This window comes from Phyllobates terribilis, unplaced genomic scaffold, assembly GCF_046119375.1.
Source record: "Phyllobates terribilis strain yellow unplaced genomic scaffold, ASM4611937v1 Scaffold_5__5_contigs__length_657084704, whole genome shotgun sequence".
Taxonomy (NCBI): Eukaryota; Metazoa; Chordata; class Amphibia; order Anura; family Dendrobatidae; genus Phyllobates; species Phyllobates terribilis.
Genome location: NW_027362765.1, coordinates 590,634,984 through 590,648,251, shown reverse-complemented (window position 1 = coordinate 590,648,251; position 13,268 = coordinate 590,634,984). Strand labels below are relative to the sequence as shown.

Sequence of the window (13,268 nt, the reverse complement as noted above, 5' to 3'; positions counted from 1 at the left end):
ATGACGTATATTTACGTCGTTGGCCGTGTCCTGCCTTTGATGTGGGCTCTGGCGCTGAGCCCGCATCTTTCCCCACACTTGATGGTGGATTTAATCAGCCATCAAGTGCCTTTAACTGCAGTGCTGAGATCCACCTCCAACTGTTAACCAGTTAAATGCTGCTGTCAATCACTGACAGTGGCATTTAACCCACGTCGGGCTGACAAACCCCGCCCATCGGCATCCCTTTCATGTGATCACGTGGCTCCGATGGGTTGAAATGACTGCTGAGGGTCTGCAAAAGACCCCTGTGCCTGTCATCATGATGCTTCTGTGAATGCCGGCTCCTTGCTGGTGTTCATAGATCATATATAAATAACATTTTAAGTCACCACCTTTCCCTGTTGATTTTGTTTTTTTTAAATAAACATATTTTGTATCATTCTGTCCATAAAAGTCTGAGGTATCACGGTATAAAATTATTTAAACCGTGCATTAAATGTTGAATAATCTTTTTTTTTGGTTGCAACACTTCCAATAAAAAGCAAACAAAACATTGTATGTTATTTCAAAATGGTATCACTAAAAACGACAGCTCAGTATGCAAAAAGAAAAAGCCCTCACATAGCTCCACTGATTGAAAAAAAAAGTTATAGCCAGTGAAAATATAGGAGGAAAAAAGTGAAAGTGCAGTAATGAAAAATCGCTAGGTCGTCAGATAATAAAATATCTAACATGTTTTTCCTCTTAAAATTCACTTTCAGTTGCACCATGCTGTGCGGGCTACTGTATCTCACAATACATTATAGCCTGGAGCTCCAGCATCAAACGTCCACTGCCACTGAGGATTAAGGACAAATGGCAGCACTTTCAGTTATAGATTTTCTTTGTAAATTCCTTTCCTGGTTTTGGCATACAAAGACTGATGCAAAATACTGACCAAATACTGTCGTGTGAATGAGGCCTAAGTGTATCTGCACACATCCGGGAATTGCAACAGCAAAATCTGCTGCAAATCTGCTGTAAATACAGATGTGTTGGCAGAAAAAAGGCAGCATAAAATACATGCTTTTTATGTGTTTTTCCCACTCATTAGTATGAGTGAAATCTGCAGTAAAAATGCTGAAAGAATTGGCATGCTGCAGGTTAAATTCTGCTCATTCACTTTGCTAGTGTTAGGAAATCCTTCAGCTTTTGTGACAAATACGAGCAGAAAAAATGCGACAAACACGAGACAAAGCCGCAACATTCGCAACCGCCATATTTGCTACTTATTATTTAAAAAAGCGAAAAAAAATGTAAAAAAATAAAATAAAATTACTGTATTACAGAGCAACATATTCAGATCTATCACATGCGATAAAAAATGCAAAGGTTCCCTACACAAAGATGTAAGGACCCTCATACACGGCTGACCTCTCCTGTGTTCTCTATGAGAGGAGTCTAGCAGTGGGCTATCTCCAGGGAGAGTAAATAGAAGTCAGGAGCCTACCATACACAGAGTAGACTGTTGGAAAAACCTACTGATACTGGCGGGATTGTCTGACTTTAGTGTAATGTGTATTGGACTTTAAGCTATGATGATAAGGTATGGTTGTGAGTAAATAGGTGATCTACCATAAGGCTATGTGCCCACGATGCAGAAATGAAGCAGAAAATTTCTGCAGCATTTCTGCATCTCCCTGGCAGAAAAAAACGCATGCGGATTGTACATGCAGATTGTGCATGCGTTTTTCCTGCGTAATAAATGCGGATTCACATGCGTTTCCGCATGCGGATTGACAAGCGCTTTCAAAGCGATTTTAGCATCACCTGGAAAGTGCTTGACAACTAGGTCACACTATATAAATCCATGCAAACAGCATGGATTTATATAGTATGACCTTTAAATGGTTAAAAATAAAAAAATAAACCTGATACTTACCTTCCGATGGCCCGGGGTGTGCTGCTGCACTCGTTCCTGGCTGCCGTGATATTGCGATGCTGTGTACTGAAGGACCTCCCTTCACATGACTGTGACGTCACCGCAGGTCCTTCAGTCCTGCCCGCAAGCACAGGGAAGGAGATTGGGGGCCGTTGGAAGGTGAATATAATCTTTATTTTTATTTTATTCTTTTTTTTACAGTTTCTATGGTACCTGGGTGTGGATGAGAGTCTTCTCCACACTCGGGTACCATCCGCACATTACAACGCGCCAATTACACAAGTACAGATGCAGTCTTGCGTTATTGGCGCATTCTAATGCAAGTCAATGGCGGCGAAAACGCTGCGCTTCCGCAAAATTATTGGACATGCTCCGGATTTTTGAGCGCAGCATAAACGCTGCGGAAAAATCTGCATTGAAAGTGCTGAATTGCATAGGGGACCATGGCAGAAGGCTTACCATGCGTTTGTCATGCGTTTACGCTGCAGAAATTTCCGCACCAAAAACGCATCAAATACGCATCGTGGGCACACAGCCTAAGGCTAGGTCATGAAGCACCAAAACTTACTGGGCCCAGTGTTAGGGTGCCCAAACTCCCAAGGTCATTTTTGGCTAAATGGTTATTCAGCTGACAGTTATGTCTCCTTGAATAGAGCAGTAATCTGCTTCCATTTACTGCTGGTGAAAGCTCATCTCCTACTAGAAATAAATTGGATGTTTAAAATCAGCATTGCTAAACTATTTTATTTTGTCAAGCTTTGCAAAACAATTACATCGTCACCGGTGGTGGTCTACCTAAGACAACTTGTGAAAGCATGAAGTGGAGTACAGAAAATAGAGGGGGTTCTCAAACAAAGATCAAAAGTGGCCCTCCAATAGTCTCAATGTTTTTAACCGTGCTGGTTAGAAAGATTTGATCCTTTAATTTTTTTTTTTAGTGCGCAAGTCAAAGGCAGCAGATGAGGATCGCAAACACAAAGCTCGCAAAGCAAGGGCTGAATATCATCGTCAATCTCTGAGAGCCATTCAGAAAGGAAAGGTAGCCGGACTAAGCAATTTATTCCAAAACACCAACCTTAGCAATGGGCAAGAATCGAGTCAAGAGAACAGCAGCTCATCTCCAGCTAAACTTCATGTGCCAGCTCAGTAAGTTCTCTTTAATATATTTATATTATATCTTATAGAGATTATTCTCATATTTTATGCATGTGTTTTGTAATATAATCACTTATCTTTGTATTGGTGATTCATATTCTTCTCAATATTTGTGGCAAACATGACGCCACCAGTAGATCAAGAGTGATTGCTAAATTCTATATTGAAGGAAACCCAAGAAGTGCATGGATGCATAAAAAAACAGAGTTGTTGCCAAGTTGCAGAATTTGAAGCTTCCTCTTTTATTCCATGTATTCTGTAGTGTCCGTCTCCAGATATGTTACTGGGGGTAATAATGCATCCACTATGGCTCCAGGCCTAGGTGCAACTACAACTTTTACACCCCTATAGATATACCCTTTATGCCACTAATAGGTATGACTTATATATCCATAGCTGTTTATATGCTGGTAGCTAATCGGATAGGATGTTGAATGTTGATTAAAGGGGTTCAATATGTTTAAGTATTTAGGGCATGTAAATAGCCATTATATATACAGATACAGATCCCGGAATAGCTGTTGAACATTACAACAAAGAGGCCACAGACACTCCATCAAACTCACATGAGCCCATAATCCATATAAAAAAAATAACTGAGATGTCAGAAAATGTCACAGCTCAAGAACAGAAAATAATTACTCCACATTACAATTTAAAAACAGAACTTAAACCAACAAATGAAAGTGTAAAGTTCAGATTTAATCCAATGCTCTCTTTACTAGAAACATATGGGAACGTCCTGCTCGTCCTATCTCCAAGGATGTTATTGTTCGTTGGTTTAAGGAGGAACAGGTTCCTCGACGCGCCGGTTTGGAAAAGGATAGTGGACAAATTGCAACTTGGTTTCATGGTAATACACTTGTCTTTATAATGTTTATGGTCATTGACAATGTTTTTCTATTTTATCCAAAAATGTAAATGTTTAGTTACAAATTCAATTAACATTAACCAGATAATTATAATTATCCTAATTAAGATGATAATGAAACTTTGGGAATATAAATGGTAAATGCTTCCACTATAATAATAATACCACTCACAGTTGATCATGGAATATTTAGGAGGGAAAAAATTGGTATCCTCTTACAGTGCCATGCTTGAATTTAGAGAGAATTTTCAAAATTCTGCTGACTTAATTTCAAGTTATTTTTATTGCAGATTTTCAGTGAAAAACATTGTATTGAAGATACTTGACTTACCGCCATTTCTAAACTTGGCATCAATAGTACACATAACAAATCATAATATTTTGCTGTCGAGTTTTAAATAAAATTATGTTATGTTTTTGTCCTTTGACTCTATACTGTTTAGGAGAATTCTTATAAAGTTGTGCAGGCTGTTGCAAGGCATATGTGATTATCGTTGCATATAGCATATAGAGTTGTGCTCAAAAGTTTACATACCCTGGCAGAATTTTTCTTTTCTTGACCTTGTTTCAGAGAATATGAATGATAACGAAAAAAACTTTTTCTCCACTCATGGTTATTGGTTGGGTGAAGCCATTTATTGTCAAACTACTGTGTTTCCTCTTTTTAAATCTTAATGACAACCAAAAACATCCAAATGACCCTGATCAAATGTTCACATGCCCCTTCTAACATCAGTGACAGCTTGAAGTCTTTTGTGGTAGTTGTGGATGAGGTTCTTTAATTTCGTAGATGGTAAAGCTGCCCATTCAAATTGGCAAAAAGCCTCCAGTTCCTGTAAATTCCTAGGCTGTCTAGTATGTACTGCGCACTTGAGATCTCCCCAGAGTGGCTAAGTGATATTGAGGTCAGGAGACTGAGATGGCCACTCCAGAACCTTCACTTTGTTACACGCACGCCACTAGGTTCAGATAGGGGCGAGACAGGTTACATGAATTCTTTGGAATCCTAGGGGAACCGTTACTCTGGGCGACCATAGACCATGTGCTGCATCTTCTCTCAGGCACACAGGGGTATTGATCCTCAGGCACAGACAAGTAGGTTGTTTCACTTGCTGACCAGACACACTTGACAAGAGTCCTCATAAATGGTAGAACAGTAGCATTTAATAAGAAGCTGCACAGCCAGTGCAAGTTAAGTCTTATGAGCAACAGGCTGTGACAAACTGTACAGTTTCCTTAGCAGCACTACAGTTCACAGTCTTCCCAGTAGTACAGGACAGCACAGTTCTAATGCAAAGGCACATTAATGAACACAGCATTCTTTACAGCACAGTGAGATGGAGGAGGTGGGGAGGGTTTGCTGAGGGAGATGATCCTTTTGACACCATTTCTTCCAGTCCTTAGCTTTCTGCCTGACAATACTCTGCACTGCTAGTTCAGGAGCTCTACTTGACCTGTGCTTAGCTTCACTCCTGACTTGAATCCTTTTCACTTGCAGGGGCGCTTCTGTGAGATACAGAACACACACCCAACCTTTCTCTTCGGCTCCAGCCGGACAGTAAACAACTTCCCCACAATCCCCCTGGGGCTCTGCTAAAACACTCCCCTTCTCCCATGACTGTGTTAACCCCTCTAGTTGCTGGATGCTTCTGGAGCACAACACTTCCTGTCTCTTGTGCTACTTGTGTTACTTCTAATAGTTGCTGAATGCTTTTAAAGCAACAGCACTACTTCTGCATGTCACACTCTGCAATAGTACTACTTCTGCATGTCACAATAATAATGTGTGACCAGAGCTGCGTGTCATCCTAACCACCTTACAAGTTAATACTCCGTCTGCTGCCACTATTAAATTTCACTATACACAATGTTAATACAGGTCAGTTTCTTAGTACATGGTGTAGGAAACATGGTCAAGTGTGAGAAGCAGGTCCTAGTCATTACTACATCACCAAGAAGACACTATTTTAACTCATGTATAAACAGGATAGTCAAAGCAAGACTTTAACATTCATGAATACTGTAAGCTGAAGTTACTACTATGTGGGTCTTTTTATTTATTTATTTGTTATTAATCTTTTTTTATCAAGTTTTGATCCCACATTTTCATATATTCTTCTATAGATGTGGCAAATATAATCTTGTAAGCTCTGCTATGGCATTAAAGTAATGTGTCTGCACAGTTTATGTAATTTGTGCATTGTATTACTTTGCATTTAAGCAGTGCTAAACAAATTGCGTACAAACATTCATCTTGTTTTTCAGTACATTATATGGCAAAATAAATGGTGTCATTCAATAAATCTTATATAAGACGGGAAATTTGTTCAGTTTCGAAAAGCAACAAGGAGAATTGAGAAAACTGTTCTGTACTGTAATACAGGCTGCAAGAGAACTACAGTGGCTCAGTAGTTATCACTGGGGTCCTGGGTTCAATTCTCATGAAGGACAACATCTACAAGGAGTTTGTATGTTCTCCCTGTGTCTGCATGCCTTTCCTCCCACACTCTAAAGATTTATTGATAGAGAATTTAGATTGTCAGACTCAGTGGGGACAGTGAAGATGTCTGTAAAGTGCTATGAGTAGAAACACTGGAAAGACAATTGAGCGCAAAATAGGGCTTTAACTAGTTAAAATAAATGCAATATAAAAGTGATTTTATGCTCACCTTAATATGTTGCAACCTGCAACTATATGAAAGCATGTACCAGCTGCTGCACAACCGCGGATCAATAGACCAAAACTTGATGCAGTAAGGAGTTCAAACGTTTTTTCTCTGTGCTGCTGAGAATCCACATGGAAAAGACATCTCAAATCAAAAGATTCCAAAAAGAATAAACCCCATCCTGATGAAGAAGTTGGAGATACTTCGAAAAGCATATATTTTTAATTTGTAACAAACAAAAATAAAAAATCCTTATTGGAATCTTTTGATTTGAGACGTCTTTTCCACGTGGATGACCAGCCACGCAGTGAAAAACCGTTTGAACGCCTTATTATAAAGTGCTTTGTAATACAATGGCGATATGTAAGGAAAAAACAATTTATTATAAGAATAACATACGTGCTAAATTTTCTTTTTTAATCCTGAATAAGAGGTTCTTGCTTAAGAACAAAACCTCATTGCCAGAGAAGGATTTGACACAGTGGCATAACTAGAGTCCGAAGGGCTCCGGTGCAATATTTGGACCTGGGCTCACACCTGCATGTTCGTCAGCTGTATGGGCCTTTGTAGCAATCCAAATCCATTGATGACATGTGTTCACCCTCTCATGTAACAATGTCGCCGATCCTGTAATAATGTCCCTGATTCTGGACCCTTCCTGCAATAATGTCTCCATCGTGTACCCCTTTCCTGTAATAATGTCCCCAACCTGACCCCTTCCTGTAATAATGTATCCCATCACAGGTCCCTTCCAGGTATAATGTCCTCCATCCTGGACCCCTTCTATTAATAATGTCCCCCATCCTGGTATAATGTCTCCATCCTAGGCCCCTTCCTGGTATAATGTCTCCCATCCTGTACCCCTTCCAGTATTATAAGTCTCCCATCCTGGTATAATGCCCCCCATCCTTGGCCTCTTTCTGTAATATATGTCCCTGTTATACAGCTCTTCTCCAACAAATATAAACAAATTAACGATTCTACTCACCTTCCCCTGATTCCATGACGTGCGGCCCCCATTCCCAACACATGCAGGGACATGGCAAGTCCATGTGCCGCAATACGTTTCAGTTGAATGTGCATCCTCGGATGCACATCCAGCTGAAATAGCTGCTGCCATCAGCGGGCCCCCCTCCAGCACGCCTCTACTTTGATGTTTTGTTATTCCTTGTGCATAGATTTATCAGAAAGTCCTGTACCAACAGTTTTTGGCTACGTCCTCACAGTCAACTCCAGTGGTTTCCAACTTTTCTTACCTTAAGAGCCACATTCAACTCAAAGAGAGGGTCAAAGCCACATCCACAGACCCCTTTCCCGAATAATGATATCTCCTTCACATCAGTGACACACAAAGCCCCAATTATTGGTATATTGACAGCCAAAACTTTGACACAGAAATCACACTGAAACAGTACTCTTTCAGAGGTTCCCATCTTATCCCCATTCTGTATTCTTGCATCAAGCACTCTGACCACACTATCACATGCAGCCTCAATAACCGTCTCTATCTGGCATTATCAATCTATCTCCAGCTTGAAGGGAACCTGTCACCAGGTTTTCCCAATATGAAGTACGGCTGCCACCTTTAAGGTCTGTTTTACAGTATTTTAGTTAGCTATATGTAAGTCTCCAATCCCATCTGCATAGCACAAAAAATAGCTTTTATAATCCCTCCATATGGTGTGGTGTGGTCCTGTCAGATGGACATCCCTGGTCTTCCTTTGGTGCCTTCCTTATAAGCTCCGTCCTCCAGCCCTGCTTCATGTGTGTAATGCCTCTTACGTCATCCATATAGTGCCCCCCAATCATGCTCCTGTGCAGGCATACTTTGATATGCTCTGCTGAGGGCAGAGCAAAGTACTATAATGACGATCCGGAAGTAAAGTCGGCGCATGGACATTACAGTACTTTGCTGTGCCCTCAGCAGGGCAGAGAGAAGTACACTTGAACAGAAATACTACTGGGGGACACTGTATGGATGATGTAGGATGCATCATTCACATGAAGCAGGGCAGGAGGACGACGATTGCGACCAGAGATGGGGCAACGGAACAAGACTAGCCACGCCAATTGGACTGCACTGTATGGGGGTATAATAAAAGTTATTTTTTGTACTATGCAGAGGGAAATGGGGACTTACATACAGCTTACTAGCATACTGTAAAAGAGGCCTTATAGGTGGTGGCCATACTTAAAATTGAGGAAACCTGGTGACTAGCGTTGAGCGAGCACTAAAATGCTCGGGTGCTCGAAGCTCGGGCCGAGCTCGCCGTGATACTCGGGTGCTCGACCCGAGCAACGAGCCCAATGTTAGTCTATGGGAGACCCGAGCATTTTTGCGGCGGCACCCCCGGCAGTCTTTTAAAAGCATAACAAGTGCCCAAAACGATAGTGACAGTGCTCAAATGACATGGGGACAGCATGGGGATCGCCCCAGGAAGCATTTCTGACCCCCAGGTCACTGTTGTCAACAACGTGTTCAGAGGCATTAAGCCACTTTTACAGGCTCATAATAAAACGTTTAAAAACGAAAATGAAACTATTTTCCTGTGAAATATGTTAAGGAATTTCTTTTCCAGGGTAAAGACTTGTGCATAAGGTAAAATAAATAACCAAAAACAAAAATACTCCTCCACACCTTGGGCTATGTTCACAAGTAGCATTTTTTATGCGTTTTTGCACTTTTGCATTGCTTTCAACTGTGACAAATGCATTCACTGGGAAATGTAATTTTAACATTTTACAACCTTATTTGGCCATATGCTGTGTGACACATGCATACAGTGCTGAAATGACATGGGGACAGCATGGGGAAGATTCCTGGAAGCATCTCTGGCTCCCAGGTCACTGCCTAAAAGTGTGCCCATCAGAAGTGATCCTTGCCGTATCAGAAGATGCAGACTTGCAACTATCCCCGTGCAAGTCCTTGTCCCAGGGCAGTTTTCAATTGTACCTCCCCCATTCCTTGCAATGCAAGCGTAAATATGCAGCCAACCACCCACCCACCCCCAGGCTGCAATACCATACTGCTTGCTTGCACTTGAAATGGGGCCTTTTAGTATTGAGGAGGCCGAAGCTGGCCACTACCTCATGGCTGCTTCGGCAGCGAGGTATCCATACTCAGTCCCCAGCCGCCCGGCGGCCGGGTGTCCACGCTCGGTTCCCAGCAGCCAGGGGGCGGCCGGGTGTCCATAAACGGTCCCCAGCCGCCCCGATTTCTCATCCACACAGACTTTTCTTAGACTGGCCTGCTTTAGGGCAGCATTGGACGAGCCCACCAGAGAACCCGACTTCTCCGGTGGGCCCTGGCTTCTCCATCAGGGGAGTTGTTTGTGCCAAGGTGAGGAGGATGATGATGATAGAAGTTAGCATCTGCTTTGTTTTCTTGGAATGCAAGCGTAAGTGTGCAACCTGCCAACCACCCACACCCAGGCTGCAATACCATACTGCTAGCTTGCTTGCACTTGAAATTGGGCCATTTAGGCATGTGGAGGCAGACGCCGGCCACCATGTCATGGCTGCGTCGGCGGCCCTTTTATCCATACTCAGTCCCCAGCCGCCCGGCGGCCGGGTGTCCACACTCGGTCCCCAGCCGCCCCGCGGCCGGGTGTCCACACACGGTCCCCAGCCGCCCCGCGGCCGGGTGTCCACACACGGTCCCCAGCCGCCTAGGGGCGGCCGGGTGTCCATAAACGGTCCCCAGCCGCCCCGATTTCTCCGCGGAACATCCACACAGACTTTTCTTAGACTGGCCTGCTTTAGGGCAGCATTGGACAAGCCCACCAGAGAACCAGACTCCTCCGGTGGGCCCTGGCTTCTCCATCAGGGGAGTTGAGAGTGCCAAGGTGAGGAGCATGATGAGGTTGATAGAAGTTAGCATCTGCTTTGTTTTCAAGGAATGCAAGCGCATGTATGTAGTAGCGGCTAGGCCTGAGGTGGTCAGCATTTTGGCGCATATCCTAAATCCTCCGAGGATTGCTGGATGTTTTCCTGCTACTATCCAAGTTCTATGACTCCCATTAAAACAAAGCTTCAGGTGATAAATGATGGATGAGGTAGTGGCAAAGGAGAAAGAGCAGGAGGAACAAGGACCATTCACATCAATATCAGGCCAGTCAACCACATATGTCTTGTAGTATATGTTTCTGTACCAAAAGGAGCGGTTTGGCTACACAGTTATAGGGCATACAGTGAGTGCAATGCCTACCAAAAATTTTGAGGCACTCCAATGCCCCTTGGAAATGACATGGAGGTCAAAGGGCCTTAACTAAACCTTTTTTTTCCATTTATAGCAACTGGGTCTTCTGTGCATTGTTGGCCTAAGCAGTGAATGGAAGGCTTTCAAAAAATTATGTGGAACTGCAATGCCCCTTGAAACAGACGTGGATTGCAGTGTACTAAAAACCTTCTACGCATTATTGGGTAGTGTGTCTCCCTTAGTTTTCACCTTTGTATTGAAAAGCAAAAGCTGACTAAAATTAGGAGGAAATGCAATGCCCTTTGGAAGAGTCATGTAGATTAGAGGTAAGATAATTAAAAACAAAATTTCAATGTCCCTTGGAAGAGCTGTGGAGTTCAGAGTGGCTTAAGAAGACGCTTTTAATGCCCCTTTGAAGAGACGTGGAGGTCACAGTAGCTTAACATGATGGCTTTAATGCCCCTTACAAGAGCCATACAGTACAGCATCTTAAAAACATTATTCCCATTATTGGGGAGTGGGTCTCCCATAGTATTTGCTAATGTCTTCCTAGCAAAAACTTCCAAAAATTAGGATGGAGCAACTTGCAATGCCCCTTACAAGAGCCATGCAGTACAGCATATTACAAACATAAGTCCCATTATTGGGGAGTGGGTCTCCCATAGTATTTGCTTATGCCTTCCAAGCAAAAGCTTCTAAAAATAAGGACGGAGCAACTTGCAATGCCTCTTTCAAGAGCCATGGAGTACAGCATATTACAAACATAAGTCCCATTTTTGGGGAGTGGGTCTCCCATAGAATTTGCTTATGCCTTCCAAGCAAAAGCTTCCAAAAATTAGGAGGAAATGCAATGCCCGTTCGAAGAGTCGTGGAGGTCCCAGTAGCTTAACAAGATGCTTTTAATGCCCCTCAGAAGAGACGTGGAGGTCAGAGTGGTATAACAAGATGCTTTTAATGCCCCTTGAAAGAATGATGGAGGTCCCAGTAACTTAACAAGATGCTTTTAATGCCCCTCAGAAGAGACGAGGAGGTCAGAGTGGTATAAAAGATGCTTTTAATGCCCCTCAAAAGAGACGTAGAGGTCAGAGTGGTATAACAAGACGCTTTTAATGCCCCTCAGAAGAGACGTGGAGGTCAGAGTGGTATAACAAGACACTTTTAATGCCCCTTGAAAGAATGATGGAGGTCCCAGTAGCTTAACAAGACGCTTTTAATGCCCCTCAGAAGAGACGTGGAGGTCAGAGTGGTATAACAAGACGCTTTTAATGCCCCTTGAAAGAATGATGGAGGTCCCAGTAGCTTAACAAGACGCTTTTAATGCCCCTCAGAAGAGACGTGGAGGTCAGAGTGGTATAACAAGACGCTTTTAATGCCCCTTGAAAGAATGATGGAGGTCCCAGTAGCTTAACAAGATGCTTTTAATGCCCCTCAGAAGAGACGTGGAGGTCAGAGTGGTATAACAAGATGCTTTTAACCCCTTACTTACCGGGGATGTATTAGTATGCATATTTGCGTACCCCCCGTTCAGTGAGGGCTGCTGCGCTGAGCCCTCACTGAACGGAGCACATGTCAGCTGATTCTTACAGCTGACATGTGCCCGCAACAGCCGCGGGTGGAATCGCGATCCACCCGCGGCTGTTAACCAGTTAAATGCTGCTGTCAATCTCCGACAGCAGTATTTAACGCGCGCTTCCGGGTAGCGCGTCATAAGCCCCGCCCACCGGCGACCCCGTCACGTGATCGCGGGTCGCCGATGGGCGTGCATGACAACCCAGGGTCTGCAGCAGACGCCTGTGGTTGTCATGATCTTGTCGCTATGAGCGCCACCTAGTGGTCGGCGCTCATAGCACAGGACCATTTCTGCTGCATGCAGGGGACCTGCTCGTCCCCTGTATGTAGCAGAGGTGATCGGATAGTTGCTGATTCTAGTCTCCTATGGAGACTACAGAAGCATGCAAAAAGTAAAAAAAAAAAAGTTTTTAAAAATATAAAAAAAAATAAAAAATTATAAAAGTTTAAATCACCCCCCTTTCGCCCCATTCAAAATAAAATATATAAAAAAAAAAACCACATACACATATTTGGTATCGCCGCGTTCAGAATCGCCCGATCTATCAATATAAAAAAAGAATTATTCCGATCGGTAAACGGCGTAGCGAGAAAAAAATTCTAAACGCCAGAATTACGTTTTATGGTCGCCGCAAAATTGCAATAAAATGCAATAACGGGCGTTCAAAACATTGGATCTACCCCAAATGTTATCAATGAAAACGTCAGCCTGGCACGCAAAAAATAAGCCATCAACCAGCCCCAGATCACGAAAAATGGAGACGCTACGGGTCTTAGAAAATGGCGCTATTTTTTTTTTTTTTTTTTTACCAAATTTTGGAATTTTTTTTCACCATTAAATATAAAAGAACCTATACATGTTTGGTGTCTATGAACTCGTAATGACCTGTAGAATAAGAAGGGCAG

General features: G+C 42.9%; 1 protein-coding gene across 1 annotated transcript in view; it reads left to right on the top strand.

Annotated features, from left to right (window-relative positions):
* The window catches only part of SH2D4B (SH2 domain containing 4B), a 393,818-nt gene that overhangs the window by 220,824 nt on the left and 159,726 nt on the right, over positions 1-13,268 (top strand). Inside the window, exons 6-7 of the mRNA XM_073685972.1 lie at positions 2,842-3,049; positions 3,784-3,911. Of these exons, the coding sequence (XP_073542073.1) occupies positions 2,842-3,049; positions 3,784-3,911 (336 nt within the window). The remainder of the gene's footprint in view (positions 1-2,841; positions 3,050-3,783; positions 3,912-13,268) is intronic.